The sequence below is a fragment of the Scophthalmus maximus genome, chromosome 8 (genome assembly GCF_022379125.1).
Source record: "Scophthalmus maximus strain ysfricsl-2021 chromosome 8, ASM2237912v1, whole genome shotgun sequence".
NCBI lineage: Eukaryota > Metazoa > Chordata > Actinopteri > Pleuronectiformes > Scophthalmidae > Scophthalmus > Scophthalmus maximus.
In genome coordinates, this window is record NC_061522.1 from 90001 (window position 1) to 115913 (window position 25913).

The window sequence follows — 25913 nt, forward strand, 5'->3', positions numbered from 1 at the left end:
GAGCTGAGTCCGAAGTAGATGAGCGGGTTGTAGAAACTGGCGGACTTGGCGAAGAGGCGTGTGAAGATGCTGGTGAGGTTCGGCACGTGGAAACCCCACGCCGACCACATGGACACCACGGCGTACGGAGACCAGGCAAGGATGAAGGCCGTACAGATCACTATGGAAACCTGGAAGAGACACGGATCAGAAGCCGGCACGGGCGATGACCCGAGGACTTGTGGGTAATACTCACGATGGTGACGTCTCGCTCCATCTTCCTCTGGCGGTCGGTGAGGTCGCCCTCAGCAGAGAGGGCGTGGCCTCGCTTCACCGTGTTTATGATGGACACGTAGCAGAAGAGCATCACGAGCACGGGGACGAAGAAACAGAAGACGAAGATGGAGATGATGTACGACCGGTACACGCTCGAGTGGCTCGCCTTCGCCCAGTCGATCTCACACGTCCCGTAACCTCGATCTGCACAGGTCAGAGGTCACAGAGGGGTCAGCGGTCGGGGGTCACAGGGGGGTGAGAGGTCACAGAGGGGTCACAGAGGGGTCAGAGGTCAGACAGTGTTTCCTGCCCTTGTAGCTCCCCCAGCCGAGCAGCGGAGCTCCAGACCAGAATCCAGCTGTGATCCAGATCAACAGGAGACACACGGATACACTGGACACACTGATGTGATGAGCTGAAACACACACACACACACACACACACACACACACACACACACCCACACAAACACGTTTTAAGTCACATTTCTTAAAATTCCGCTTCATTTCCACATCCGATTACACACATTGAGATACAGTTACACATACACACACACACGTTTCACACCCATACGTTGACGACGAGTCTGGACTCACACCTCTGCTCGGGGGACATCCCTTCACAGAGGGGTCAGGGGTCACTGTCGGTGAACATGAAGACTCACCTCTGCTCGGGTGACATCCCTTCACATAGCGAGTGACGCTGATCACCGTCAGTGTGTTGATGCTGCTCAGACCGAACACCAGCGTGAAGAACCCATCCACCTGAGGACAAACAGGACAGGTGAGTCCATCAGGTCTCAGGTCTCAGGTCTCAGGTGAGAGTCAGGTGAGTCTCAGGTGTTTGATACCTGGCAGGTCCAGATGGAGGAGATGAGGTAGTCGCTGCCCTGGAACACGTTGAAAATCTCAATGATGCCTCTGGAGTAACCAAACACTGAGATGCTGGCGTCGGAGACGGCCAGGTTAAAGGTCAGGTAGTCTGTGGGCTGCAGCGTGGATCTCTGCCGGTACAGGACGAAGAGGACGATGCTGTTTCCGAACCAGGACAACCAACCTGGACCCAGAGAGGACAAAGTGTGAGACAAACAACAGACCATAGAGAATCAAACAGTTCATCTACTTCAGACTGAAACCAATCCGACAGGTGGAGGACAGGTGGAGGACAGATGGACACATGGAGGACAGATGAACAGGTGGAGGACAGGTGGAGGACAGATGGAGAACAGGTGGAGGACAGGTGTCAGTACCCACCCAGCAGCAGCAGGTAGACTCCGATGATGGTCTCTCCCTGGTCGGACAGGGGAGGGTCCCGTCCCCCCCCCAGGGTGGAGCTGTGGTTCCTCCAGACGGAGCTGCTGATGGAGGACATGTCCTAAATGAAGTGGGACAACTGCACCACGTCTGCTCCTAATCTCAGGTAAAGATAGACTCCTGATCCTGAGTAAACAGCTCTGATTGGCTTATTGATTGATGATGTAACACCTAGTGACTCAGTGCCAGCTTCTTATTCATGCAGGCAGCCAATCACGTGGCAGCAGCGTCAGTTAAAGTTCCACTGTGACAAAGTATCAACCAACCGTGATGTATCGCTGGTTTGACCATGAAGCTCGTATGTTTTGGGGCGTGGACACTGTGTGATTGACAGCTTGTACCATCCAATGGGTGAAGGTTGCACATGTAGATAGACGAGCTGTCAGTCAGGGTGATATTAATGAGATTCTACTGAAAGTGTGTGTCAGTGTCCAAACAACATGTTACTGGAGATGAACATCGTTCCTATTCAAACAACCGACGTGTTTATCATTAAATTGTTTATCACAGCACACAATTGTTCACTAGCGGGCAAAGTTCTAGTCTCCAGATTGATGGATGTAACTTTGAAATGTACAAATCTTTCTTCCAGGGAAGGATGACCACTGACCTCTGAACCCCCAATGACAGATTCTTCTACATTGGAAACATTTGGCAATAATTTAAATACACAATTCAGCAAAATGTGTCACAAAGGTCCAGATATGTTGAGACAAATTATAGAACAAGTAATTCAATTCTTTCAATGACCCCCCCCCCGAAGAACTCGTTCATCATCACTTTTGCTATATTTTTGTCTGAAAAACTTTTGCTACAATGTGAATGAATTATTAAACTTTTATATTGAGTGTTAATTTCTATTTATTTGTGTTTTATTGTTCCTCTTGTCTTTATTTATAGACCTTGTTGTGCAAGTTGGCGGCTTTTATAGTATTAATATTTTGACTTTATTATTTATTATTATTTTGAATACTTGCATGTTTCTGGACTTCTCGAATTTAAGTATTTTGAATAAATTATTTTCAAATAAAGTAAGAGGTTTGTTGTGAATTAATTTGCCGTCTCTTTTACGGTGCATGTGTGTGTGTCTGTTGTGTTTGTGTGTGTGTGTCTGTTGTGTGCGTGTCTGTTGTGTTCGTGTCTGTTGTGTTTGTGTGTGTATGTCTGTTGTGTTTGTGTGCGTGTCTGTTGTGTTTGTGTGTCTGTGTCTGTTGTGTTTGTGTGTGCGTGTCTGTTGTGTTTGTGTGCGTGTCTGTTGTGTTTGTGTGTGCGTGTCTGTTGTGTTTGTGTGCGTGTCTGTTGTGTTTGTGTGTCTGTGTCTGTTGTGTTTGTGTGTGTATGTCTGTTGTGTTTGTGTGCGTGTCTGTTGTGTTTGTGTGTCTGTGTCTGTTGTGTTTGTGTGTGTATGTCTGTTGTGTTTGTGTGCGTGTCTGTTGTGTTTGTGTGTCTGTGTCTGTTGTGTTTGTGTGTGTGTCTGTTGTGTTTGTGTGTGTGTCTGTTGTGTTTGTGTGTGTATGTCTGTTGTGTTTGTGTGCGTGTCTGTTGTGTTTGTGTGCGTGTCTGTTGTGTTTGTGTGTGCGTGTCTGTTGTGTTTGTGTGCGTGTCTGTTGTGTTTGTGTGTCTGTGTCTGTTGTGTTTGTGTGTGTGTGTCTGTTGTGTTTGTGTGTGTGTGTCTGTTGTGTGCGTGTCTGTTGTGTTCGTGTCTGTTGTGTTTGTGTGTGTATGTCTGTTGTGTTTGTGTGCGTGTCTGTTGTGTTTGTGTGTCTGTGTCTGTTGTGTTTGTGTGTGTATGTCTGTTGTGTTTGTGTGCGTGTCTGTTGTGTTTGTGTGTCTGTGTCTGTTGTGTTTGTGTGTGCGTGTCTGTTGTGTTTGTGTGCGTGTCTGTTGTGTTTGTGTGTCTGTGTCTGTTGTGTTTGTGTGTGTGTGTCTGTTGTGTTTGTGTGGGGGTGTCTGTTGTGTTCGTGTCTGTTGTGTTTGTGTGTGTATGCCTGTTGTGTTTGTGTGTCTGTTGTGTTTGTGTGTGTGTGTCTGTTGTGTGCGTGTCTGTTGTGTTTGTGTGTGTGTGTGTCTGTTGTGTTTGTGTGTGTATGTCTGTTGTGTCTGTTGTGTGCGTGTCTGTTGTGTTTGTGTGGGGGTGTCTGTTGTGTGCGTGTCTGTTGTGTTTGTGTGTGTGTCTGTTGTGTGCGTGTCTGTTGTGTTTGTGTGTGTGTCTGTTGTGTTTGTGTGTGTGTGTCTGTTGTGTGCGTGTCTGTTGTGTTTGTGTGTGTCTGTTGTGTTTGTGTGTGTATGTCTGTTGTGTTTGTGTGTGCGTGTCTGTTGTGTTTGTGTGTGTGTGTGTGTCTGTTGTGTTTGTGTGTGTATGTCTGTTGTGTCTGTTGTGTGCGTGTCTGTTGTGTTTGTGTGGGGGTGTCTGTTGTGTGCGTGTCTGTTGTGTTTGTGTGTGTGTCTGTTGTGTGCGTGTCTGTTGTGTTTGTGTGTGTGTGTCTGTTGTGTTTGTGTGTGTGTGTCTGTTGTGTGCGTGTCTGTTGTGTTTGTGTGTGTGTGTCTGTTGTGTGCATGTCTGTTGTGTTTGTGTGTGTGTGTCTGTTGTGTTTGTGTGTGTATGTCTGTTGTGTTTGTGTGTGTATGTCTGTTGTGTTTGTGTGTGTATGTCTGTTGTGTTTGTGTGTGTGTGTCTGTTGTGTTTGTGTGTGTATGTCTGTTGTGTTTGTGTGTGCGTGTCTGTTGTGTTTGTGTGTGTGTGTCTGTTGTGTTTGTGTGTGTGTGTCTGTTGTGTTTGTGTGGAGGTGTCTGTTGTGTTTGTGTGTGTGTGTGTCTGTTGTGTTCGGAAATATGACCATATCACACCCGTCCTTCACTCACTCCAGTGGCTTCCTGTCTCTTTCAGGATTGAGTATAAAATCTCCCTCCTCACCCATCAGTGCATCCATGACAATGCCCCTCCCTACCTGAAAGATCTAGTCTCACCACAATCCTCTTCACCCAACCTCCGCTCCGGAAACAAAACCTTCCCCCTTCCCCCCTCCAGGACCAGGCTGCGCACCATGGGGGGGTCGAGCCTTCTGCTCAGCTGCTCCTCGCCTGTTCCCTCCCCGACCACCTGAGGGCTCCACAGAGCACTCTCTCTTTTAAGAAGGACCTGAAAAACTTTCTTTTCAAACAAGCATTCCCCTAAACTTTTGCTTTTCTTCTATCAATGTTTTTTCTTTTAAAAACTATTTTTTTATATTTCTTTATCTTGTTTTTACTCTGTATCACTTTGAGATTGCTTTTAGCAATGAAAAGTGCTCTTTAAATGAATTGTATTATTATTATTATTTTGTTTGTGTGTTCATTCAGTTATGAGTAGTGTGTGTGTGATTTTGTGAATCAGTTACCATGGTGATTTAACACAGCAACAAGAGAAGTAACTTGTTAACCACACATCCGGCTTAATGTTCAGGATCCTGAATCAAACACACACAACAGACGCACACACACACAACACACAACACACACACAGACACACAGACAAACACTGTCCCAAAACAACAACAACCAGCTGCTAAATCACTTCTTCTTCTTCTTCTTGAAGGAGAAAAAAGAAAGAGAAGAAGAGAGTGAATTTCCCCGAGATGGATGAATAAAGTTGTCTATTCTAAATTCTATTCTATATTCTTCTTCCTCTTCCTCCTCCTCTTTCTCCACGTGTTCGTTCTCTCAGGAAGTCAGTCATTGACCTTATAAGGAGCGACCGCGCCATAAAAGGAGACGTGTTTCTTTATATGGAGGAAAGTAGTTCCCCTGCTTTAAAAAAACAAACCTTATTTCAAACCACAACAGAACACAGACATCCGTGAGTCAAACATCACTATCAAATGAAGAAAACATAATAAAGCAAAAACTTACATACATTAAAGAAATACAGGAAAAAGTTCCCAAGAACATAGAAATGATCACGTGAAGACATAGTATATATTAAATATATAAATATATTGAACAAATGGATGTTTTCACTGCTCTTTAGTTCTGTACAGGTGAACTTGTTGCGATGTTCTGATCCAGTTCTTTTATGAACACGAACGCATTTTTGTTTGTGAATTTACATTTGTGGATGTGGAATAACTCAGATCAAATTGATGCTCATGAAAACCAAATCATATATCTCTATAAAAGTCGGCTGCTGACGTCACTGCGCACAGCCTCCGGGAGTATGTTTCCATACGGGAGGCTCACCTAAGCGCTGCGATGACGTCACAGATCCTCGGCGGAGGGATCTCACCGGGGGTCGCTCGTCATGTGGAGCGGAGTGATCCGGGGGCGGGGCTTCGGTGTGAACCGTCGACAAACACAACTTTCTAACTTTATTGTGATTGAAAGATGAACATGTCACGTGGCTTCTCCTCTGGTGGAGTTCGGCTGTTCGGCCTCAGCGCTCGGTGAAGTTCGGATGATGGACGGACTCTTTTAACCGGTGAGCCGCCGTCGGCTCGTTAGCTCAGTTAGCCGCCAGCTAGCGGAGCTGTGAACTGCCTCGGCCCGTGGGAGTGTTGCTGTTCACCGGCGAGCACCGGAGCTCCGGCCCGCGGCGAGCGGCGCCGGGGGAATGGGCACCAGAACCGGACACGGGCGGGTGGGAAGCGGCAGCAGGATGAGCAGCCTCGCGGTGAACGCGGCTGCACCGGGACCGAACACAACCTCCGACCCGGACCGAGGTGAGTACTGCACCGAGGTGGTCTACAGCGGCTCCGACCCGGACTCGGACTCCGGCCACGATGAAGACACGACGGGTTCAGGCGGGGACAGGAGAGGGGTGAAGCGGGAGAGGAGCGAGAGGGAGGTCGGGCATCAGGCAGCGGCCCCCTCCGGGCTCGGCCCCGGGGCGCCGGGGGCCAAACCCGGCAAGAAGACCCGAGGAAGAGTGAAGATCAAGATGGAGTTCATCGACAACAAACTGAGGCGCTACACGACCTTCAGCAAGAGGAAGACGGGCATCATGAAGAAGGCGAGGGGTCAGAGGTCATGACTCGTTCTGTTCAGCACGAGTCAATAATCCACAATCCATAACATGAGTCTCCTCTTCCTCCTCTTCCTCCTGCAGGCGTACGAGTTGTCCACGCTGACCGGGACCCAGGTGCTGCTTCTGGTTGCCAGTGAGACGGGTCACGTTTACACCTTCGCCACCAGGAAGCTGCAGCCCATGATCACCTCGGAGACGGGCAAGGCTCTGATCCAGACCTGCCTCAACTCGCCGGACTCGCCGCCTCGCTCCGACCCGTCCTCCGACCAGAGGATGAGTGCCACGGGCTTCGAGGAGACGGACCTCACCTACCAGGTGTCTGAGGCGGACGGGTGCTCCGAGGTCACCAAGGTAACAACGGTCAGAGTCGACATATATGTATGTATATATGATATTATTAATTATTGATCACCTGCACTTGTCTGTCTCAACCTACAGGATCTGATCAGACCAGCGTTCACCACGCCCCCCTCCCCCTCCTCCACGTTGTCCACTGTGTCTATGCAGGTGCAGACCAGCGCCCCCTCCTGGCAGCAGCCCTCCTCCACCAATGGGACGGTGCTAAAGACGTCGGCAGGTGTCGTGCTTCCTGGAGGCTTCACCTTGATGCCAGGTAGGAGGTCTGATTACACCCCTCACCCTGTTTGTGTCCATACACCTCCACCCCTCACCCTGTTTGTGTCCATACACCTCCACCCCTCACCCTGTATGTGGCCCCTCAGGAGCCTCGCTGCCCCCCGGCACACACACCATCCCCCTCAGTCAGCTGCAGACCCTCCAGGGCCCTGTGGCCCCGGGTCACACCACCACGCTGCACGCTCCGCCCACACAGGCAACCACGCTGCTCCGCTTCCCCGCCACCGTGTCTCTGGCAGGTCAGTGACAACACGTGTGCGTGTGTTTGTGTGAGACCCCTGACCCTGTGTCAGAGAGAAAGACGTTGAAATAAAGAATGAAAACTTTATTGTAACGTTGGTGTTTTCATGTTTGTGGTCATCAGGGGGCGGAGTCTCTCAGCAGCTGCAGACTGTCCAGGTTCAGTCCACCAATCAGAGCAGCTCAGACATGCACAACTCCGCCTCCTCCACAGGTCAGGTCCCCTGGTGCCGGTAGTGAAGTTCTCTGAGGAGAAACTGTTCTGATTGGATCGTTCTCTCTCTCTCTGCAGCGGCCTCCATCGTCTCCTCTTCTTCCTCAGTAGCAGGTCACATGATGTACCCCGGTGGTCACACGCTGATGTACGCTGCACCGACGCCCTCTCTCGGTGACGGCAGCCTCACCGTCCTCAACACCTTCCCCCCGACAGGCCACCCCCAGTCACATGACCCCGGTGAGTTCTATGATTATATTATTATCTGATCATCTGAGTCTCGTGTTGTTGTAACAAGTCATCTGTGTCTCAGGCACCGTCCCGCAGGTCTTCCTCGCCTCGCTCCCGCCAGTCGGCGCTCAGATCCCGGTGTCGGCAGTGCAGCTCCACCAGGTACGTGCTCGTGAATGTGCAGCGGTGATGCTCATGACTCCACCCTCGTTGTGACGTGTGTGTGTGTGTGTGTGTGTGTGTGTGTGTGTGTGTGTGTGTGTGTGTGTGTGTGTGTGTGTGTGTGTGTGTGTGTGTGTGTGTGTGTGTGTGTGTGTGTGTGTGTGTGTGTGTGTGTGTGTGTGTGTGTGTGTGTGTGTGTTCAGATGGTGATCAGTCAGCAGAGCAGCAGCAACCTGACGGAGCTGCAGGTCGTCAGTCTGGACGTCCACCAATCAAAGGACGACTGACGGTCACATGATGTCATCGGAAACGAGTCAACACCTTTTGGATTTTTTTCCATTTCCTGTTTTTCTTCATTTCGGTTTGTTGTGATGATGCAATAGACCTTCTGTTTACTCGTCATTGTTTGTCATCATTATGTAAACAAAAGCAGCTGACCATCGGGGGGGGGTGTGTGTGTGTGTGTGTGTGTGTGTGTGTGTGTGTGTGTGTGTGTGTGTGTGTGTGTGTGTGTGTGTGTGTGTGTGTGTGTGTGTGTGTGTGTGTGTGTGTGTGTGTGTGTGTGTGTGTGTGTGTGTGTGTGTGAAAACAGAATTAAATGAATGTATCTGTTTTTATTCTGCGTTTCTTCGTATTTTGATTTAAGATAAAAACTCAAACGAGCAGATTCATAAGGTTAGTCCTGAAGTGAGTTCACTGGTTACCATGGTGAGTTCAGGAACAGTGGGAAACTTCCTGGTTGACCGGTTCTATGAAGGTGGACAGGATCAACCTGAGGCCTGTTGCCATGGTAAATTACCCTGGATCTTAAAATTGCTCCGATCACCATCTCACCATCAATAACACTTTTAATAAAACTTTTATAAAAAAGGTGAAGACACAAAGAACATATATTTTTTTAGGATACATGATGATTTGTGCTCTCACCATTAAAGCTTCTGTAGGAGAACATTAAGGATTATGGTTCATTAATTATTTCACAGCATCAATGCTCAGGTATTTGATCACATCCTATTTAAACTGAAATTATCATTTTATATTCTATATATTTTAATATTCAGGACAAAGACTGAAGTGAACATGAGACGTGAACATCAGATAATTTAAAATAATTGATCAGAACTGATTTATCCTCAACATAATGAGCTTCATTTATTATTTATGACCAACTGATATGTGAAACTGTTGCAGGAGGTTTTCTCCTGATTTCAACTTCTTTTAACATCACAAAGTTTTTATTAATGTAGATACATATCACATCATATCACAGAACTATAGAGAACTATTACAGATGAAGATACATATCACATCAGAACTAATGACAACTATTACAGATGAAGATACATATCGCATCAGAACTAATGAGAGCTATTACAGATGAAGATACATATCGCATCAGAACCAATGACAACTATTACAGATGAAGATACATATCACATCAGAACTAATGAGAGCTATTACAGATGAAGATACATATCGCATCAGAACTAATGAGAGCTATTACAGATGAAGATACATATCGCATCAGAACCAATGACAACTATTACAGATGAAGATACATATCGCATCAGAACCAATGACAACTATTACAGATGAAGATACATATCGCATCAGAACCAATGACAACTATTACAGATGAAGATACATATCACATCAGAACTAATGAGAGCTATTACAGATGAAGATACATATCACATCAGAACAAATGACAACTATTACAGATGAAGATACATATCACATCAGAACTAATGAGAGCTATTACAGATGAAGGTACATATCACATCAGAACTAATGAGAGCTATTACAGATGATGATACATATCACATCAGAACTAATGACAACTATTACAGATGAAGGTACATATCACATCAGAACTAATGACAACTATTACAGATGAAGATACATATCACATCAGAACTAATGACAACTATCACAGATGAAGATACATATCACATCAGAACTAATGACAACTACTACAGATGTAGAACATATCACATCAGAACTAATGACAACTACTACAGATGTAGATACATATATAACATCAGAACTAATGACAAATATTACAGATGTAGATACATATATAACATCAGAACTAATGAGAACTATCACATCAGAACTAATGACAACTATTACAGATGAAGATACATATCACATCAGAACTAATGACAACTATTACAGATGAAGATACATATCACATCAGAACTAATGACAACTACTACAGATGTAGAACATATCACATCAGAACTAATGACAACTATTACAGATGAAGATACATATCACATCAGAACTAATGACAACTACTACAGATGTAGAACATATCACATCAGAACTAATGACAACTACTACAGATGTAGATACATATATAACATCAGAACTAATGAGAACTATTACAAATGTAGATACACATCATATCACATCAGAACTAATGACAACAATTTCAGATGTAGATACATATATAACATCAGAACTAATGAGAACTATTACAAATGTAGATACACATCATATCACATCAGAACTAATGACAAATATTACAGATGTAGATACATATATAACATCAGAACTAATGAGAACTATTACAAATGTAGATACACATCATATCACATCAGAACTAATGACAACAATTTCAGATGTAGATACATATCATATCACATCACAGCTAATGAGAACTATTTCAGATGTAGATACATATATCAGATCACAACTAATGAGAACTATTACAGATGTAGATACACATCACATCAGAACGGATGAGAACTTATAGATGTAGAACACATCATATCACATGAGAACTATTCCAGATGTAGATACACATCACATCACAACTAATGAGAACTTATAGATGTTCTAAGCTGCTCAAACATTTTGTCCACATCACATTTTTAACAGTTAACAGGCAGAGACAGAAACAAACTACAATATGACAGAAAATATTAAAACACGTGCAGCAAAAGCACCTCAGATTGTGATCTAATGAATATAATCATCACTGATCAACAAACCACTGAGGTCAAGACAAGAGAGGAAAGACAAACTGAATCCAGCCTTAGTTTTTGATAAAAGGTGGAACGACCCTTTACTTGGCAGACGTGACGTCACGCACTGCGTCGCCTACTGCACACGTCAGCGGCGCGACACATGAGGCGGTCTTTCTCTTCCAGTGTTAGCTGTTAGCTGCGCAACGCGAACGGTCGAGTTGTTCCGCCGATTCTCTGAGATTCAGTCGAACAAACCACTCGAAGCACGATGACGAGCACCGGAACGCAGGTGAGGAAGAGGCTGCTGAAGGAGGAGGACATGACCAAGGTGGAGTTCGAAACCAGCGAGGAGGTGGACGTCACCCCCACCTTCGACACCATGGGACTCCGGGAGGACCTACTCCGCGGGATCTACGCCTACGGTAGGCCGAGGATCCGTGCGGCCTCCGGGCGGCGCTAGCTCAGGGTGCTAAAGCTAACTATCGTTAACAGTGAGGTTGTGTTAATGAGATTAAAGTGATCGGGTTCACTTGGTCTCCGACACGCTCGCTCGACTTTTAACCACCATCATTGTTTATTGTTAATAATAGTCTTAATAATATGTTTACAACATTCACCAGCTCACCGGTTAGCTGTTAGCTCTTAGCATTAGCCCTCCCCGCCAACGCTCCAAGTACCGCGGAACTTTTTTCCTTCGTGAGAAAAAAAAAACTTCAGTCGAACTTCAGTCGAACTTGTTCGTGAAGCTTCTGAGGGAGAAACGTCACCGAGCGTCACTGTTTACACCGGAGAGCACGAGACCATTGTTGGATCATCGATCATTAGTATCGACTCTGCAACTCATGATTATTATCTTTGACTTTCTTGATTAAACGAGAAGTTGTTTGGTTCATAAAATAGTAAAACATGTCGATTGTTTTTCTCAAAGCTCAACATGATGTTTTGTTTTTATCTTCAAAAGAGAATTTATATAAAAACTAGTTGAAACTGTTGCAGCTCTAGTGTTGATGATGATTTCCATGATCAGTTGGTCTCAATGAGTGTCTCAGGTTTCTGATGTAAATCTCAGATGTGAACTGAAGTGAATCATCACTCTAGATCATTTCCTAGTCACGGATCAGATGATTGGTTTTATAATCGACTGTAACAACAAATAATACTTTACATTGAAAACCCAGAGATGTTAAATAAAAATATGATGACTTGAAGTGTGTGTATGAGAGAAGAAGAAGCTTGGCCCTGCACATCTTCCATGTTACCGACAGTTAATGGCCACTGTGTAATGAGAGACCGCCTGATGAGGCCGTGTGTCCGCCGAAGGGTTGAGATAAAGTGCCCCGTTCTAAACCTCATCGATGATCTGGATTGTGTTAGTCGTTACCACCAACGAGCCAAAGCTAGGCTAAGTGAGCTAGCTACATGCGAGGTGTCTCTTTACTACAGCTGGTGAGGTAACAACAGTTACCGACGGACGAGTCGTTCACATCAATGCCGATCGGAGGTGAAGCCGATTATTACCCGGGTCTATTGCAGAGTCATTTGACCCTTGGCTGAATGCCGATTAAACGTTTTCACACTGGAGAAAATGCCGGGTGTAAGCGGGTTTAAACAGGTTTTTTTGGCCAGTGTGAAAGATGTTTAACAGTCCAGATGTTAAGTGTGTCTCTTGTGTTCCAGGGTTTGAGAAGCCGTCGGCGATCCAGCAGCGAGCCATCAAACAGATCATCAAAGGCAGAGACGTCATCGCTCAGTGAGAACTTTAACCTCTGACCTCAGAACTGTGTTGTTCCGGTTCTGATCCGGCTCCTCCTCTAACAGCTGCTCTCTGGTGTGTTCAGGTCTCAGTCTGGAACAGGAAAGACAGCCACCTTCTGTGTGTCAGTGCTGCAGTGTCTGGACATCCAGGTCAGTGCTCGAGACCCAGGGGGACCTTTGACCCTTGACCTTGTTGCTGTGTCTCAGTGTGAAGGTTCAGGTGTTGAGCCAATGACATCATGTGTTTCCTGTGTTCAGGTGAGGGAAACCCAGGCTCTGATCCTCGCTCCGACCAGAGAGCTGGCCGGACAGATTCAGAAGGTAGACCAGCCCACACGACACACCCAGAGACCAGGACACGGCAGCATCACCTGCTCACACCTGATTGGCTTTCTCTCTCCTGTGTCCAGGTGCTGTTGGCTCTGGGAGACTACATGAACGTTCAGTGTCACGCCTGCATCGGGGGGACCAACGTGGGCGAGGACATCAGGAAGCTGGACTACGGCCAGCACGTGGTCGCCGGGACGCCTGGACGAGTGTTTGGTGAGCAGAAACATCCGTCTCTGGACGGTTCACCTCGGACCACAGCCAATGAGACGCTAACGTTTGTTCTCCTGCAGATATGATTCGTCGCAGGAGTCTGAGGACGAGAGCCATCAAGATGCTGGTTCTGGACGAAGCCGACGAGATGCTCAACAAAGGTGAGTCCTCCAAGCCCGGCGGTCCTGAGTCCTCAGTCTGTGACATGTTGTCTCTGTTGTTGGACTCTTTCTTCTTCTCTCCAGGTTTCAAGGAGCAGATCTATGACGTGTACCGTTACCTGCCTCCGGCCACTCAGGTGTGTCTGATCAGCGCCACGCTGCCACATGAAATCCTGGAGATGACCAACAAGTTCATGACCGACCCGATCCGCATCCTGGTCAAACGGTGAGAACAGCAACAAGTGAGGTCGTCAGACGGTTCGAGAGAAACCTCAGACAACTCATATCTCTCTCTCTCTCTCTCTCTCTCTCTCTCTCTCTCTCTCTCTCTCTCGCCCTCAGTGATGAGCTCACGCTGGAGGGAATCAAACAGTTCTTCGTGGCCGTGGAGAGAGAAGAGTGGAAGTTTGACACACTATGTGACCTGTACGACACTCTGACCATCACACAGGCCGTCATCTTCTGTAACACCAAGAGGAAGGTAAGAGGTCACAGACACACACAGGCCATTATCTTCTGTAACACCAAGTGGAAGGTCAGGGGTCACACTTGTGTACCACATCTCATATCTACTATTTCATATTTAATTGGTTACTTTATTATACATTTATTATCTTTAAGATAAATGTATCAATATAATGTGTGTGTGTGTGTGTGTGTGTGTGTGTGTGTGTGTGTGTGTGTGTGTGTGTGTGTGTGTGTGTGTGTGTGTGTGTGTGTGTGTCAGGTGGACTGGCTGACAGAGAAGATGAGGGAGGCGAACTTCACGGTGTCATCGATGCATGGAGACATGCCTCAGAAAGAGAGAGAGTCCATCATGAAGGAGTTCAGATCAGGAGCCAGGTAACAGACCAGAACCAGGACAGCGTTGTGTTATGTCAACGCAATGTTAACGTGTGTCTGTTGTCTTCTCAGTCGTGTGTTGATCTCCACGGACGTGTGGGCTCGAGGTCTGGACGTTCCTCAGGTTTCTCTGATCATCAACTACGACCTGCCCAACAACAGAGAGCTCTACATCCACAGGTTACACACACACACACACACACACACACACACACACACACACACACACACACACACACACACACGTTACTGACAGGAAGTGACGTTGAGTCGTGACTGATAAGAACCAATCAGAGAAGAGAATTTGGGCGTTTCACTCTGCAAATGTCTCTAATTCATAGGCTGGAAAACTTTGCCAGGCGTAACCATAGCAACAGAAAGAAATGAAATCTATCCAATGACCTTACTGGACCTCTGTTCTCCTCCAGGATTGGTCGGTCCGGTCGTTATGGTCGTAAAGGTGTGGCCATCAACTTTGTGAAGAACGACGACATCAGGATCCTGAGAGACATTGAGCAGTACTACTCCACCCAGATCGACGAGATGCCCATGAACGGTACACGAACCGACTCACCGCACTGCATGCTGGGTAGAACGGCTGCAGTCTGTGTGAACCTAACCCACTTTACACTAGTTTTCATTTTCTGTCAATTCACAACTTAATATTCTTTATGTCCTGTACCTCCACCCCTCACCCTGTACTTGTCCATACACCTCCACCCCTCACCCTGTACTTGTCCATACACCTCCAACCCTCACCCTGTACACAGGACACCACAGTGCATGCTGGGGGTTGTAGCACCTGTTTTCACGCTGATGTTTCCATCTGTCTTCTCTCCTCAGTGGCCGACCTCATCTGATCTGATGACATCACACCTGAGCCCCGCCCCTCTGACTTCCTGTTTTTTGTCTTTTAAAAGTTTGAGTGTGTTTCTTACTTTGACTCTTGAGGAGCAGAAGACTCCAGATTTGTTTTTGTAAATAAAGTTTTGGTTCAGTCGAAGGTGAATAAAAAGTTTAAAGTCTATTAATTTGAATTCTGTTTTTTCCAGCATCAGGAAAATGATTGACATGAAATCAGTTAATTATTAAAAGATCTGATTCATTAAACTTCGTCAGACTCAAACTTTTACTTCAGATTTTATTTTACACAAACAAGAAAAACAGTTTGACAGAAAATCACAAAACAACTTCACATCAAACTGAAACTTTATCATCTGATCATAAAACACAAGGAGCGAACTTCAGAACATTCACTCTTTCGTCCCTGGATCAGGACCCGGGCCCCAGTCAGGTGTGCACATGGTTCCTCAGACGGATGAAGTCCATCAGAACCAGGCTGAAGGTTCGACCCTTTAAAGACTTCCTGCTTCCTCGTGATGTCAGACTTCCTGTTTGAGTTTTATTGGTCAAAGTGAAAGATTCTTATTAAACTGAACAACACATTATCAACCAGTGGGCTATTGGTCAGGAGGGAGTGAGGGGCGGGGTTTAGTGTCAGGACCTGCTCATTATCATAACCCCGCTCTGGTTGGTCCATCTGACAGAAAAACTAAAACTAACTCTTATTGTAAGAGATTTTTTTTACTCCTGGTTAAATGAAGGTTTGAATAATGGGAAGCGTGTACACAACAAAGCAGCCAATCAGAGGGTGAGGGGAGGGAGCAGAGGATGATGGTAAGGCATCTACAGGTGGCGTCGGATGAACCAGATCTCGTTCCTGCGGTGGGAGATGCCCGGGTTCTCGTACACGGCGACCATGTACTCGTCTCTGCGAAGCTCGTCGGTGATGCCGAGGATCTCCCACAGCAGAGCGATCTGATGGGCCACCGTCTCCTCCGTGGTCGTCCCGAAGAATGTCCTGTCGGCCAATCAGAGAGCAGACACGTCACAGCTACGACAGGACGTGTGGACACGCCGGGAATCAAACATGGAGGACCAGGTTTAGTTTGTTGATTCGGTGGTAAAGTGGGAAGACAAGTTTTAAACTAACCACAGTAAATAACCGTCAAGTGATATTGTGCGGACATGATGAGGATGAAGGTGGTGCACTCACCTGGCGACGACTCTGATTGGCTCTCTGTAGACAATGGCGATGTCCGGGTCGCAGGGTCGGGGGGCGTCGCCCTGAAACTCCGCGGGCAGGAAGAACGATGTTTGGACGTTTTTGTCAAACGTGGTTCCGTCCTTCATCTGGATGTTACTGATCACGGGCACCGTCATCCCCAGGTATCGACCTGCAGCGACCAATACACATTGATCAATACATGATCAAAACATGATCAATACATGATGATCAATACACGATCAATACACAATCAATACACGATCAATTCATGATGATACATACACGATCAATACATGATGATCAATTCGTGATGATACATACACCATCAATGACAATCAATATTGATCAGCCGGACAATTCATCACCATGGTAACTTTACGGAACAGTTTAAACTCCAGATGACAGATCAAGTAAAAGCTCCTCCCACTGACCAATCAAATCTCTCTGCAGAAGATGGCATGGAGCGGATCACTATGGAAACATGTTCCTGAACTTCAGCAGTCAGACTGGTGTAGTTCGTGGGAGGGGCTAACTAAGGTTGTGTGGTGGGCGGAGGCTGACCTGCAGAGTTCTCTTTACAGATGAAGCGCATCAGTTTCATGAAGGCGTTGGAGATGCTCTGCTCGTAGAGCTCCTCCCCCCTGGTCACACACGCCCAGTGTCCCGCAGGATACACCCGCTCCTCGTATAGCTCCTCCCCCATCTGCAGGGAGGGACAAGCTGTTCTCAGACACAGATTTTACATCCGGAGTCTGCATCAAATGGGTTCGTTCTGAAAACGTTCTTTCCGAAAACGTTCATTCTGAAATCAAGTGATTTATGAGAAACTTTCTGCGTTCCCTCAGAAATTTCAGAGTCAGCCACTACGTGGGGGGCGTGGTCTCTAGGTTTTGGCGTGGTCTCTGAGTCGTTACCTTCTCCAGGCGGGATATGGAGGTGAAGGGGAGGGGCTCCCTCTGCTGGCTGTTACGTGTCATTTCCTGTATTGGTCCGGTCATGTCTGTAACACAGATTCAGTTGAGTGACGACAAAAAAACAAAACATTTAACAACCTGGTGGGGTCTGACCCCGCCCCCTCACCTGGAGGTACAGACACCTGGTGGGTGCTGGCGACAGCCTGCCAATGGGCCAGCAGCCGGCCTCTTTCCTCTTCATCCATTGGCTCGGGGTTGTCAGTGATGTCATCTTCCAGCTGCTCGTCGTCCAATCCATCGAGATCTTCCAGAGAGATCAGAGCCATGACCTTTGACCTGCAGAGACCGTCCCCTGAGACAGGCTGGATTATTGATCAGTCCTGCAGAGACAGACGATCAGCAACTGATCAACCACGTGTATAATGGATCAATAATCAGCAGGTTGATCATAAGCTCCGGGTCCTGAACCAGGGGGCGTGTCCTTGTTCTGATCAGTTTGATGCTGATGACGACGTTTGACATTATGATCAATAACCCGATCAGCTCTTTGTGTTATTGATGATCAACCACACTCTTATTTTAAACCGATCTAACGGACCTGATTGATCAGAACCTTGAGACCCGAGTCCAGACGGATCCGGATCACTGCGTCAACATGAATCATAACAAGGTTCCGTCCCCGCGGGACCAGGTCCACACTCAGGCCGCTGATCCGCTTCAGTCCGGCTCCGTCTGAACTCAGACCCCAGCCGCAGCGACAGGGGGCCGCGGAGGACCCGGTCCAGGAGCGACAGGGACCAGGATTGGACCGGGTTTAGTTAGCACGGCGGAGTTAGCACAGTTAGCACGGAGCAGCCGCTGGACCGCGTCCACGGCTCGCACGGGTCAACACACCGGTCCCGGTCCAGTAAACGAGCAGCTGCCGGGTTCGGTGCGGACGTGTCGGTCTTACCGGGCTCAGGTCACCTGTTCTCCAGGTGAGTGTTCCGCTGCGGCTCCGTCACAACAACACCGCTTCTTCTTCTCTGCTTCCGGTGGACCGAACACTTCACAATAAAAGCGTGCAGATCAATCTTCACCACGGAGCAGCCGAAGTGTCCCGACAGAAGCCGAGTACCCGAAGACCCGAGGAGCCGAGGAGCCGAGGAGCCGAGGAGCCGAGGACCCGAGGACCCGAGGAGCCGAAGACCCGAGGAGCCGAGGACCCGAGGACCCGAGGAGCCGAAGAACCGAGGAGCCGAGGAGCCGAGGAGCCGAGGACCCGAGGAGACGAAGACCCGAGGAGCCGAGGACCCGAGGACCCGAGGAGCCGAAGACCCGAGGAGCCGAGGACCCGAGGAGCCGAGGAGCCGAAGAACCGAAGACCCGAGGACCCGAGGAGCCGACAGGCGCAGAGGGAGACCGGCTCTCTCCTCCTCCTCTTCTTCCTCCTCCTCCTCCTCTTCCTCTTCCTCCTCCTCTTCTTATTCTTCTTCCTCCTCCTCCTCCTCCTCCTCCTCCTCCTCTTCCTCCTCCTCTTCTTCTTCCTCCTCCTCCTCCTCCTCCTCCTCTTCCTCCTCCTCTTCCTCCTCCTCCTCCTCCTCCGTGTCTCTGCATCTGTCCCGGTGTCAGTCGGAGGATGAGTCCGCCTCCCTCGTCTCTGTGACGGAGGATCCTCAACGCACCGGACACCGGAGCCTGCAGTGAGTCCAATCGATCCGTTTTTACTTCTTATCGATTAAGAATCGGCGTCTTATTGACAGATGAACGCTGTGATCGACCAGAGGCCGTGACGGTCTCCGTGATGACGTCATCATACCTAACAGACCCTGACAGGCAGATCGACGGATTTTCTGATTCAGTATCAGCGAGGGGAATTAACAGGCTTGAATGCGCGTGCACACACATACGCGCGCACATCCTTCCATCACACTGTGCAGAGACTGCATGGCAAAATGAAGTGTGTGTGGGTGTGTGTGTGTGTGGTCATGTCACATGACCTATGATATCACCTTATTACCTGTGTGTGGGCGGAGCCTGTATCACTGACGTCATGAAATGTGTGAATGTGACAGTTCTGTTTGTCTGCACGGGTCGTGTGTTACCGAGGTTACCATGACAACAGCAGTGGTTTGATACCTCAGGGAACAGTTGCTGGTGTGTTCGTGTGTGTGTGTGTGAGTGTGTGTATGTGTGGAGCCTAGGGGCGTGGACACCTGGACCCACCAGTTATAGCAATAATAACAATAATACATTTTATTTAATGGATCTTTTCATGGCACCTTACACCAAGTACAACAATAAAACAAACAAAAATAAAGCATCAATAAAACATCAACAATTGTAAAACACAAAATGTAGTTCAGGCAGAGACAGTGTGGAGGTTCATTTTGGGTCCAGGATCCACCAGGACCCATCAGGACCCACCAGGACCCACCAGAACCCACTAGTGTCCACCAGGACCCATCAGGACCCACCAGGACCCACCAGGACCCATCAGGACCCACCAGGACCCACCAGTGACCACACGGATCCACCAGGACCCACCAGTGACCACCAGGATCAACCAGGACCCACCAGCATCCAGCAGGATCCACCAGGACCCACCAGGACCCACCAGTGAACACAAGAATCCACCAGGACCCACCAGGACCCACCAGGAACCACAAGGATCCACCAGGACCCACCTGGACCCATCAGGACTAACCAGGACCCACCAGTGACCACCAGGATCCACCAGGACCCACCAGGACCCACCAAGATCCACCAGGATCCACCAGGATCCACCTGATTACCGTATCAGTGACGTCTGGTTTATAGAAAAGTTACATAATGTGATGTTGGACATTGTTCTGATGGGGACACCAGAGCGGGATGTAAAAGTCTGACTGTGTTACCATATCAAAGCCCTCTGAGACTGCACCAGACACACACACACACACACACACACACACACACACACTACCCTCTTGATGAATCATCACGTTTGTGTATCATCTCAATCAAACTACCTTATGACAATCCAGATTTTTTAATAATTTGCATTATTTAATAATTCGGATTATTTAATAATCTGGATTGTTTAATGCAGTTCTTCTGGTTCTCGGTCTCCAGGTCGACCATGCCGCTGGTCAAGCGCGTCATTGATCCCAGATACCTGTGTCGCGGGACTCTGCCTGACGGGGTCGCCAGTGAGCTGGAGTGTGTCACCAACAGCACCTTGGCTGCCGTCATCAAACAGCTCGGAGGACTCAGTGAGTGTGTTCACGTGTTGTGTTAGCGTGTTGTGGTTCACGTGTTGTGTTAATGTGTTGTGGCTCACGTGTTGTGGTTCACATGTTGTGGTAAACGCGGTGGTTGCTGTGTGTTGTTGGCGAGCAGGACATCATGCGGAGGACATCTTCAGCGAGCTGTTCACGTGTTGTGTTCACATGTTGTGGGCAACGTGTTGTGGTTCACGTGTTCACGTGTTGTGGTTAACTTGTTTTGGTTCACGTGTTGTGTTCACCTGTTGTGTTTAGCGCGGTGTAGATAATGTGTTGTGTTAACGTGTTGTGTTAACGTGTTATGGTTCACGTGTTGTGTTCACGTGTTGTGTTCATGTGTTGTGTTAACGTGTTTTGGTTCACGTGGTGTGGTTCACGTGTTGTGGTTCACGTGTTGTGTTCACGTGTTGTGGTTAGCACGGTGTAGTTAATGTGTTGTGTTAACGTGTTGTGTTAACGTGTTTTGGTTCACATTTTGTGGTTCACGTGTTGTGTTCACGTGTTGTGTTCACATGTTGTGTTCACGTGTTGTGTTCACGTGTTGAGTTAACGTGTTTTGGTTCACGTGGTGTGGTTCACGTGTTGTGGTTCACGTGTTGTGTTCACGTGTTGTGTTCACGTGTTGTGTTAACATGTTTTTTCAAATGTTGTGGTTGACGTGGTGGTTGCTGTGTGTTGTTGGCAAGCAGGTCGTCATGCGGAGGACATCTTCAGCGAGCTGTTCGTGGAGGCCAACAGCTTCTACCTGAGGATGACCAACCTGCAGGAGCGAGTGGACCTGCTGTCAGTGAAGGTCACACAGCTGGACTCCACTGTGGAGGAAGGTGAATCATATGTCATCTTCAGGGTCAGCTCACTTCTCACCAGTCACCATGTGACCCAGACCCCTGTAGACCCATGTAGACCCATAAAGACACATGTGGAACCATGTAGACCCATGTATAACCATGTAGATCCATGTAGACCCATGTATAACCATGTAGACCCATGTATAACCATGTAGATCCATGTAGACCCATGTATAACCATGTAGACCCATGTAGACCCATGTAGACCCATGTATAACCATGTAGATCCATGTAGACCCATGTATAACCATGTAGACCCCTGTAGAACCCTGTAGACCCCTATATAAGCATGTAGACCCATGTATAACCATTTAGACCCATGTAAACCCATGTAGAACTATGTAGACCCATGTAGTAATGATAATAATAATAATAATAAATTTAATTCATAGTATAACCATGTAGACCCCTGGAGACCATATCGAACTATGTAGACCCCTTTATAATCCTGTAGACCAATGGAGAACCCTGTAGACCCCTATATAACCCTTTAGACCCATGTAGACCCATGTAGACCCTTGTACAACCATGTAGACCAAGTAATAATAATAATAATAGATTTCATTTATAGAGCACTTCTCATGCTAAAAGCAATCTCAAAATAGAACCACGTAGACCCCTGTAGAACCATGTAGAACACTGTAACATGTGATTATGTGTGTTTGTAGTTTCTCTGCAGGACATCAACATGAGGAAGGCTTTCAGGAGCTGTACCATCCAGGACCAACAGGTGGTGTCCCGGAGCTCAATCCTTAACCCGGTGCTGGAGATGTTCCAACACTGTGACAAACCACCTCCCCTCAACATCCTGTCCCCCTACAGGTCAGATTAAACCACCCCCCCTCAACATCCTGCCCCCCTACAGGTCAGATTAAACCACCCCCCCCTCAACATCCTGTACCCCTACAGGTCAGATTAAACCACCCCCCCTCAACATCCTGCCCCCCTACAGGTCAGATTAAACCACCTCCCCTCAACATACTGTGCCCCCACAGGTCAGATTAAACCACTCCCCCTCAACATACTGTCCCCCTACAGGTCAGATTAAACCACCTCCCCTCAACATACTGTGCCCCCACAGGTCAGATTAAACCACTTCCCCTCAACATCCTGTCCCCCTACAGGTCAGATTAAACCACTCCCCCTCAACATCCTGACCCCCTACAGGTCAGATTAAACCACCCCCCCCTCAACATCCTGTCCCCCTACAGGTCAGATTAAACCACTCCCCCTCAACATCCTGACCCCCTACAGGTCAGATTAAACCACCCCCCCCCCCTCAACATCCTGTCCCCCTACAGGTCAGATTAAACCACTCCCCCTCAACATCTTGACCCCCTACAGGTCAGATTAAACCACCCCCCCCCCCCCTCAACATCCTGTCCCCCTACAGGTCAGATTAAACCACTCCCCCTCAACATCCTGACCCCCTACAGGTCAGATTAAACCACTCCCCCTAAACATCCTAACCCCCTAAAAGGTTCTGGAGCTCTCAGTTAGGCCACACCCCCTTTGCCAGATATGGTTACTTCAGGTTTCAAACAACCAAGATGGCCAATTGACTTCAACACATCAGTTCGGTTCATTCTTGTGTCTCACGATGAAACTAGTAAAGTTCAGGTTCACAACAATATGTGACTTTGTGTGTGTGTGTGTGTGTGTGTGTGTGTGTATGTGTATGTGTGTGTGTGTGTGTGTCTGTGTCTGTGTATGTGTTTATGTGTGTGTGTGTGTGTGTGTGTGTGTGTACGTGTATGTGTGTGTGTGTGTGTGTGTGTATCTGTATGTGTGTGTGTATGTGTGTGTATGTGTGTGTGTGTATGTGTTTATGTGTGTGTGCAGGGACGATAAAAAAGATGCTCTGAAGTTCTACACTGACTCTTGTTACTTCTTCAACCTGTGGAAAGAAAAGATGCTTCAGGCGACGGAGAACAAACGTAAAGAGAAGAGACGACAGAAGGTTCATCTCTCTCTCTACCTGTCTGTCTGTCTTTGTATCTGTCTGTCTTTCTGTCTGTCTGTCTCTCTATCTCTTTACCCGTTTGTCTCTATACCTCTCTGTCTGTCTGTCTGTCTCTCTATCTCTTTACCTGTCTGTCTCTATACCTGTCTGTCTGTCTGTCTGTCCGCCTCTCTATCTGTCTATCTGTCTGTCTGTCTGTCTGTCTGTCTGTCTCTCTCTCTCTTTACCTGTCTGTCTGTCTGTCTCTCTATCTCTTTACCTGTCTGTCTCTCTACCTGTCTGTCTGTCTGTGTGTCTTTCTATCTGTCTGTCTGTCTTTCTACCTGTCTGTCTGTCTCTGTCTCTCTCTCTGTCTGTCTGTCTGTCTGTCTGTCTCTGTCTGTCTACCTGTCTGTCTGACCACCTGTCTCTCTGCAGGAGCAGAAACATGTGGACGAGTCTTCTGGACGTGAAGTGAAGAAGGTGAGATTTATATTTGCTCTTTTTATCTTTGTGTGATTTATTTTGAAAGTCATCATCAGTGTTTGTTCTTCTTCCTATGAAGGTTCGTAAAGCTCGTAATCGGCGGCAGGAGTGGAACCTGATGGCCTTCGACAAGGAGCTCCGCCCAGACGCTCGAGTGACACCGTCCCCTTACCACACCTCCGACGGCTCAGAGTCACCTGACAGGTAAACGCCACATGACCACTTCCTGTTCCAGCCCCAGAGGAAGAGGAGGAAGTGATTCATGTATTCACGTGATAAAGGTTCAGTCCCCACCCTCAGGTCAGACGACCCCTCCTTCCCCGCCAGCCACTACCCACATGACGCCCAGGGGCATGATGGGAAGGATCACGTGACAGCGGTGACAGGCGGTCAGACTCAGTCGCTGGACCGAGCTCTCCGACCCAACGCTGTGGTCGCTCCTGTTGCCGCAGCAACCCCCCGCCAGCACTCTCTGGGCCGCAACCAGCTGCATCAGCACCGCCCACTGCCACTCGCTGGCTCGACCAATCAGAACGGAGCACGGACCAATGTCGCCAAGGAGGCCAAGTACACACACACACACACACACACACACACACTCTGAGGTGTCCTGTGGTATGTCTCATCATCCCCGACCTTTGACCTGCGTCTCTCCACAGTGACCATCAGATCCCTCCGGCCCCTCCCCCGCCCCCCCCTCTCGTGCCATCAGTGGGACAGATGGGATTCACCTCCACCCACACTGCTGCCATGGCAACCCCACTGCATCCTGCAGTCGCTCCTGGCAACCCAGGTGATGGACACTTCGGTTTTCATGTAGGATCCTGATGAAAACATTAATAAATGAAAACGTGTCCCATTGTGTCTCCAGGTGTCTACAGCCCCTCCCCTCCCCCCCTTCCCCTAGCCGACTACGTACCCTCCCCCTCCCGCCCCGGATGCCAGGCCCCGCCCTCGGCCTCTGTGGCGCCCCCGTTGCCCCCGGTGACGGATGGCAGGAAGCCTCCTGGCAGACCCAACGTGCCGATAAACGACGCCCGCAGCGACCTGCTGGCTGCCATACGCAGAGGTCAGCTAGCTTACTGTTAGCGGCGCACGGTGTTAGCTAAATGTATGACAGAACCAGTTAGTGGCTAATGGTTAGCCACTAACTGGTTAGGATGTTAGACATAACGACAGTCGCTGTCATTATGTGTCTGTGAGGTCATCAGAACTCATTGTGTCCTGTCGTCTGATTGGTGGTTGAGGTTCTGCTCTGTCCCGGTTCACAGGGATCCAGCTGAGGAAGGTTCAGGAGCAGCGTGAGCAGGAGGAGGCCAAGAAACGAGAGCCAACAGGAAATGATGTCGCCACCATTCTGTCGCGGCGCATCGCCGTGGAGTACAGTGAATCAGAGGAGGAGTCTGAACCCGAGGACCAGGAGTGGTCCGACTGAGGAGGGGGAGGAGTTTATAATATAATCATCATCAGTTATGATCTGCTCTCCTGTAGCGACCCCCTCAGGACTAACAGGTTGGTGATGAACCCTGTGGCCTGCAGGGGGCGCCGCCATCAGTCCGCACCAATGTACATTATCGTGTTCAAGTGGTAAAAATAATAATGACAGTAAATATTTGGTGTTTTATGATTAAAAAGAAGAACAGCTGGCACTCACTCTTCTTCTTCATGGATAAAATATGTTTCGACTTCCTTTCTGACCTGTGGTCATTTTTTTGTGTCATGTGACTTATTGTTTTCCTTTCTTCATCCACGTGTTTTTGTTCGACAGCAAGTTTCAGCATAGGATTTGTTGGTTGCTATTTTAACTAGAGTGCACGTGCATTCAATTCATCAGTATTTCCTGTCTGATGATGTCATCGCTGACACTGATGATGTAAACAATGACCTGTCAACATGTAATGAGGGGGCATGTACTCCCTGTCCTGTACCCTCTGTGATTGGTTGTGGAGATTTATTGATCTGTGATTTGTGATTTGCATGTTGGTGGAAAAAATAACAAATGAATGAAACTTTGACGTGTGTGTAACGTTTATTTACAGTGATGACTGGATTTAAATCCATTAATGAAACTTTACTGAGATTTGAT

The 25913-nt window shown here is 48.0% G+C and overlaps 5 protein-coding genes across 12 annotated transcripts in view; 3 read left to right on the plus strand and 2 right to left on the minus strand.

Moving 5' to 3' along the window:
• opn6a (opsin 6, group member a) overlaps positions 1–2482 on the minus strand; it is a 3064-nt gene extending 582 nt beyond the window's left edge. The window contains exons 1-6 of the mRNA XM_035638580.2: positions 1509–2482; positions 1106–1311; positions 920–1019; positions 566–670; positions 236–459; positions 1–170 (exon numbers count right to left, since the gene is read on the minus strand). The exon at positions 1–170 is cut by the window's left edge and continues 582 nt beyond it. Coding sequence (XP_035494473.2) covers positions 1–170; positions 236–459; positions 566–670; positions 920–1019; positions 1106–1311; positions 1509–1626 — 923 coding nt within the window. The 5' untranslated portion in view covers positions 1627–2482. The remainder of the gene's footprint in view (positions 171–235; positions 460–565; positions 671–919; positions 1020–1105; positions 1312–1508) is intronic.
• Positions 2483–5836: 3354 nt separating this feature from the next.
• LOC118312030 (serum response factor-like) lies at positions 5837–9698 on the plus strand. Of its 6 annotated transcripts, none has more exons than XM_035636288.2 (8): positions 5838–6552; positions 6649–6945; positions 7075–7180; positions 7290–7442; positions 7568–7657; positions 7736–7897; positions 7971–8050; positions 8254–9698. In XM_035636288.2, the coding sequence occupies exons 1-8, from the start codon at positions 6154–6156 to the stop codon at positions 8335–8337; spliced, it is 1371 nt and encodes a 456-aa protein (XP_035492181.2). In that variant the 5' UTR covers positions 5838–6153; the 3' UTR covers positions 8338–9698. The 6 variants fall into 6 exon arrangements, with proteins under 6 accessions (XP_035492184.2, XP_035492181.2, XP_035492185.2 ...); XM_035636289.2 differs by having other exon boundaries at positions 5839–6552; positions 6649–6918; XM_035636287.2 differs by having other exon boundaries at positions 5841–6552; positions 6649–6918; positions 7006–7180.
• A 1475-nt stretch (positions 9699–11173) lies between these two features.
• Positions 11174–15351, plus strand: eif4a3 (eukaryotic translation initiation factor 4A3). The gene is made up of 12 exons (XM_035636293.2): positions 11174–11447; positions 12703–12775; positions 12864–12930; positions 13039–13101; positions 13191–13323; positions 13401–13481; positions 13566–13707; positions 13824–13962; positions 14209–14324; positions 14397–14504; positions 14753–14880; positions 15168–15351. The coding sequence occupies exons 1-12, from the start codon at positions 11294–11296 to the stop codon at positions 15182–15184; spliced, it is 1221 nt and encodes a 406-aa protein (XP_035492186.1). The 5' UTR covers positions 11174–11293; the 3' UTR covers positions 15185–15351.
• A 94-nt stretch (positions 15352–15445) lies between these two features.
• On the minus strand, positions 15446–18469 carry soul4 (heme-binding protein soul4). 2 transcript variants are annotated; one of them, XM_035636296.2, is made up of 6 exons: positions 18259–18469; positions 17473–17686; positions 17307–17392; positions 16954–17095; positions 16381–16561; positions 15446–16185 (listed from the first exon to the last, which is right to left on the minus strand). In XM_035636296.2, the coding sequence occupies exons 2-6, from the start codon at positions 17630–17632 to the stop codon at positions 16011–16013; spliced, it is 744 nt and encodes a 247-aa protein (XP_035492189.1). In that variant the 5' UTR covers positions 17633–17686; positions 18259–18469; the 3' UTR covers positions 15446–16010. The 2 variants fall into 2 exon arrangements, with proteins under 2 accessions (XP_035492189.1, XP_035492190.1); XM_035636297.2 differs by lacking the exon at positions 18259–18469 and adding an exon at positions 17905–18243.
• Positions 18470–18616: 147 nt separating this feature from the next.
• Positions 18617–25840, plus strand: LOC118312032 (wiskott-Aldrich syndrome protein family member 3-like). Of its 2 annotated transcripts, XM_035636294.2 has the most exons (11): positions 18617–18988; positions 20400–20539; positions 21241–21375; positions 22068–22221; positions 23242–23359; positions 23780–23824; positions 23907–24031; positions 24128–24394; positions 24487–24620; positions 24699–24896; positions 25099–25840. In XM_035636294.2, the coding sequence occupies exons 2-11, from the start codon at positions 20407–20409 to the stop codon at positions 25260–25262; spliced, it is 1473 nt and encodes a 490-aa protein (XP_035492187.2). In that variant the 5' UTR covers positions 18617–18988; positions 20400–20406; the 3' UTR covers positions 25263–25840. The 2 variants fall into 2 exon arrangements, with proteins under 2 accessions (XP_035492187.2, XP_035492188.2); XM_035636295.2 differs by lacking the exon at positions 20400–20539.
• The last annotated feature ends 73 nt before the right edge of the window (positions 25841–25913 follow it).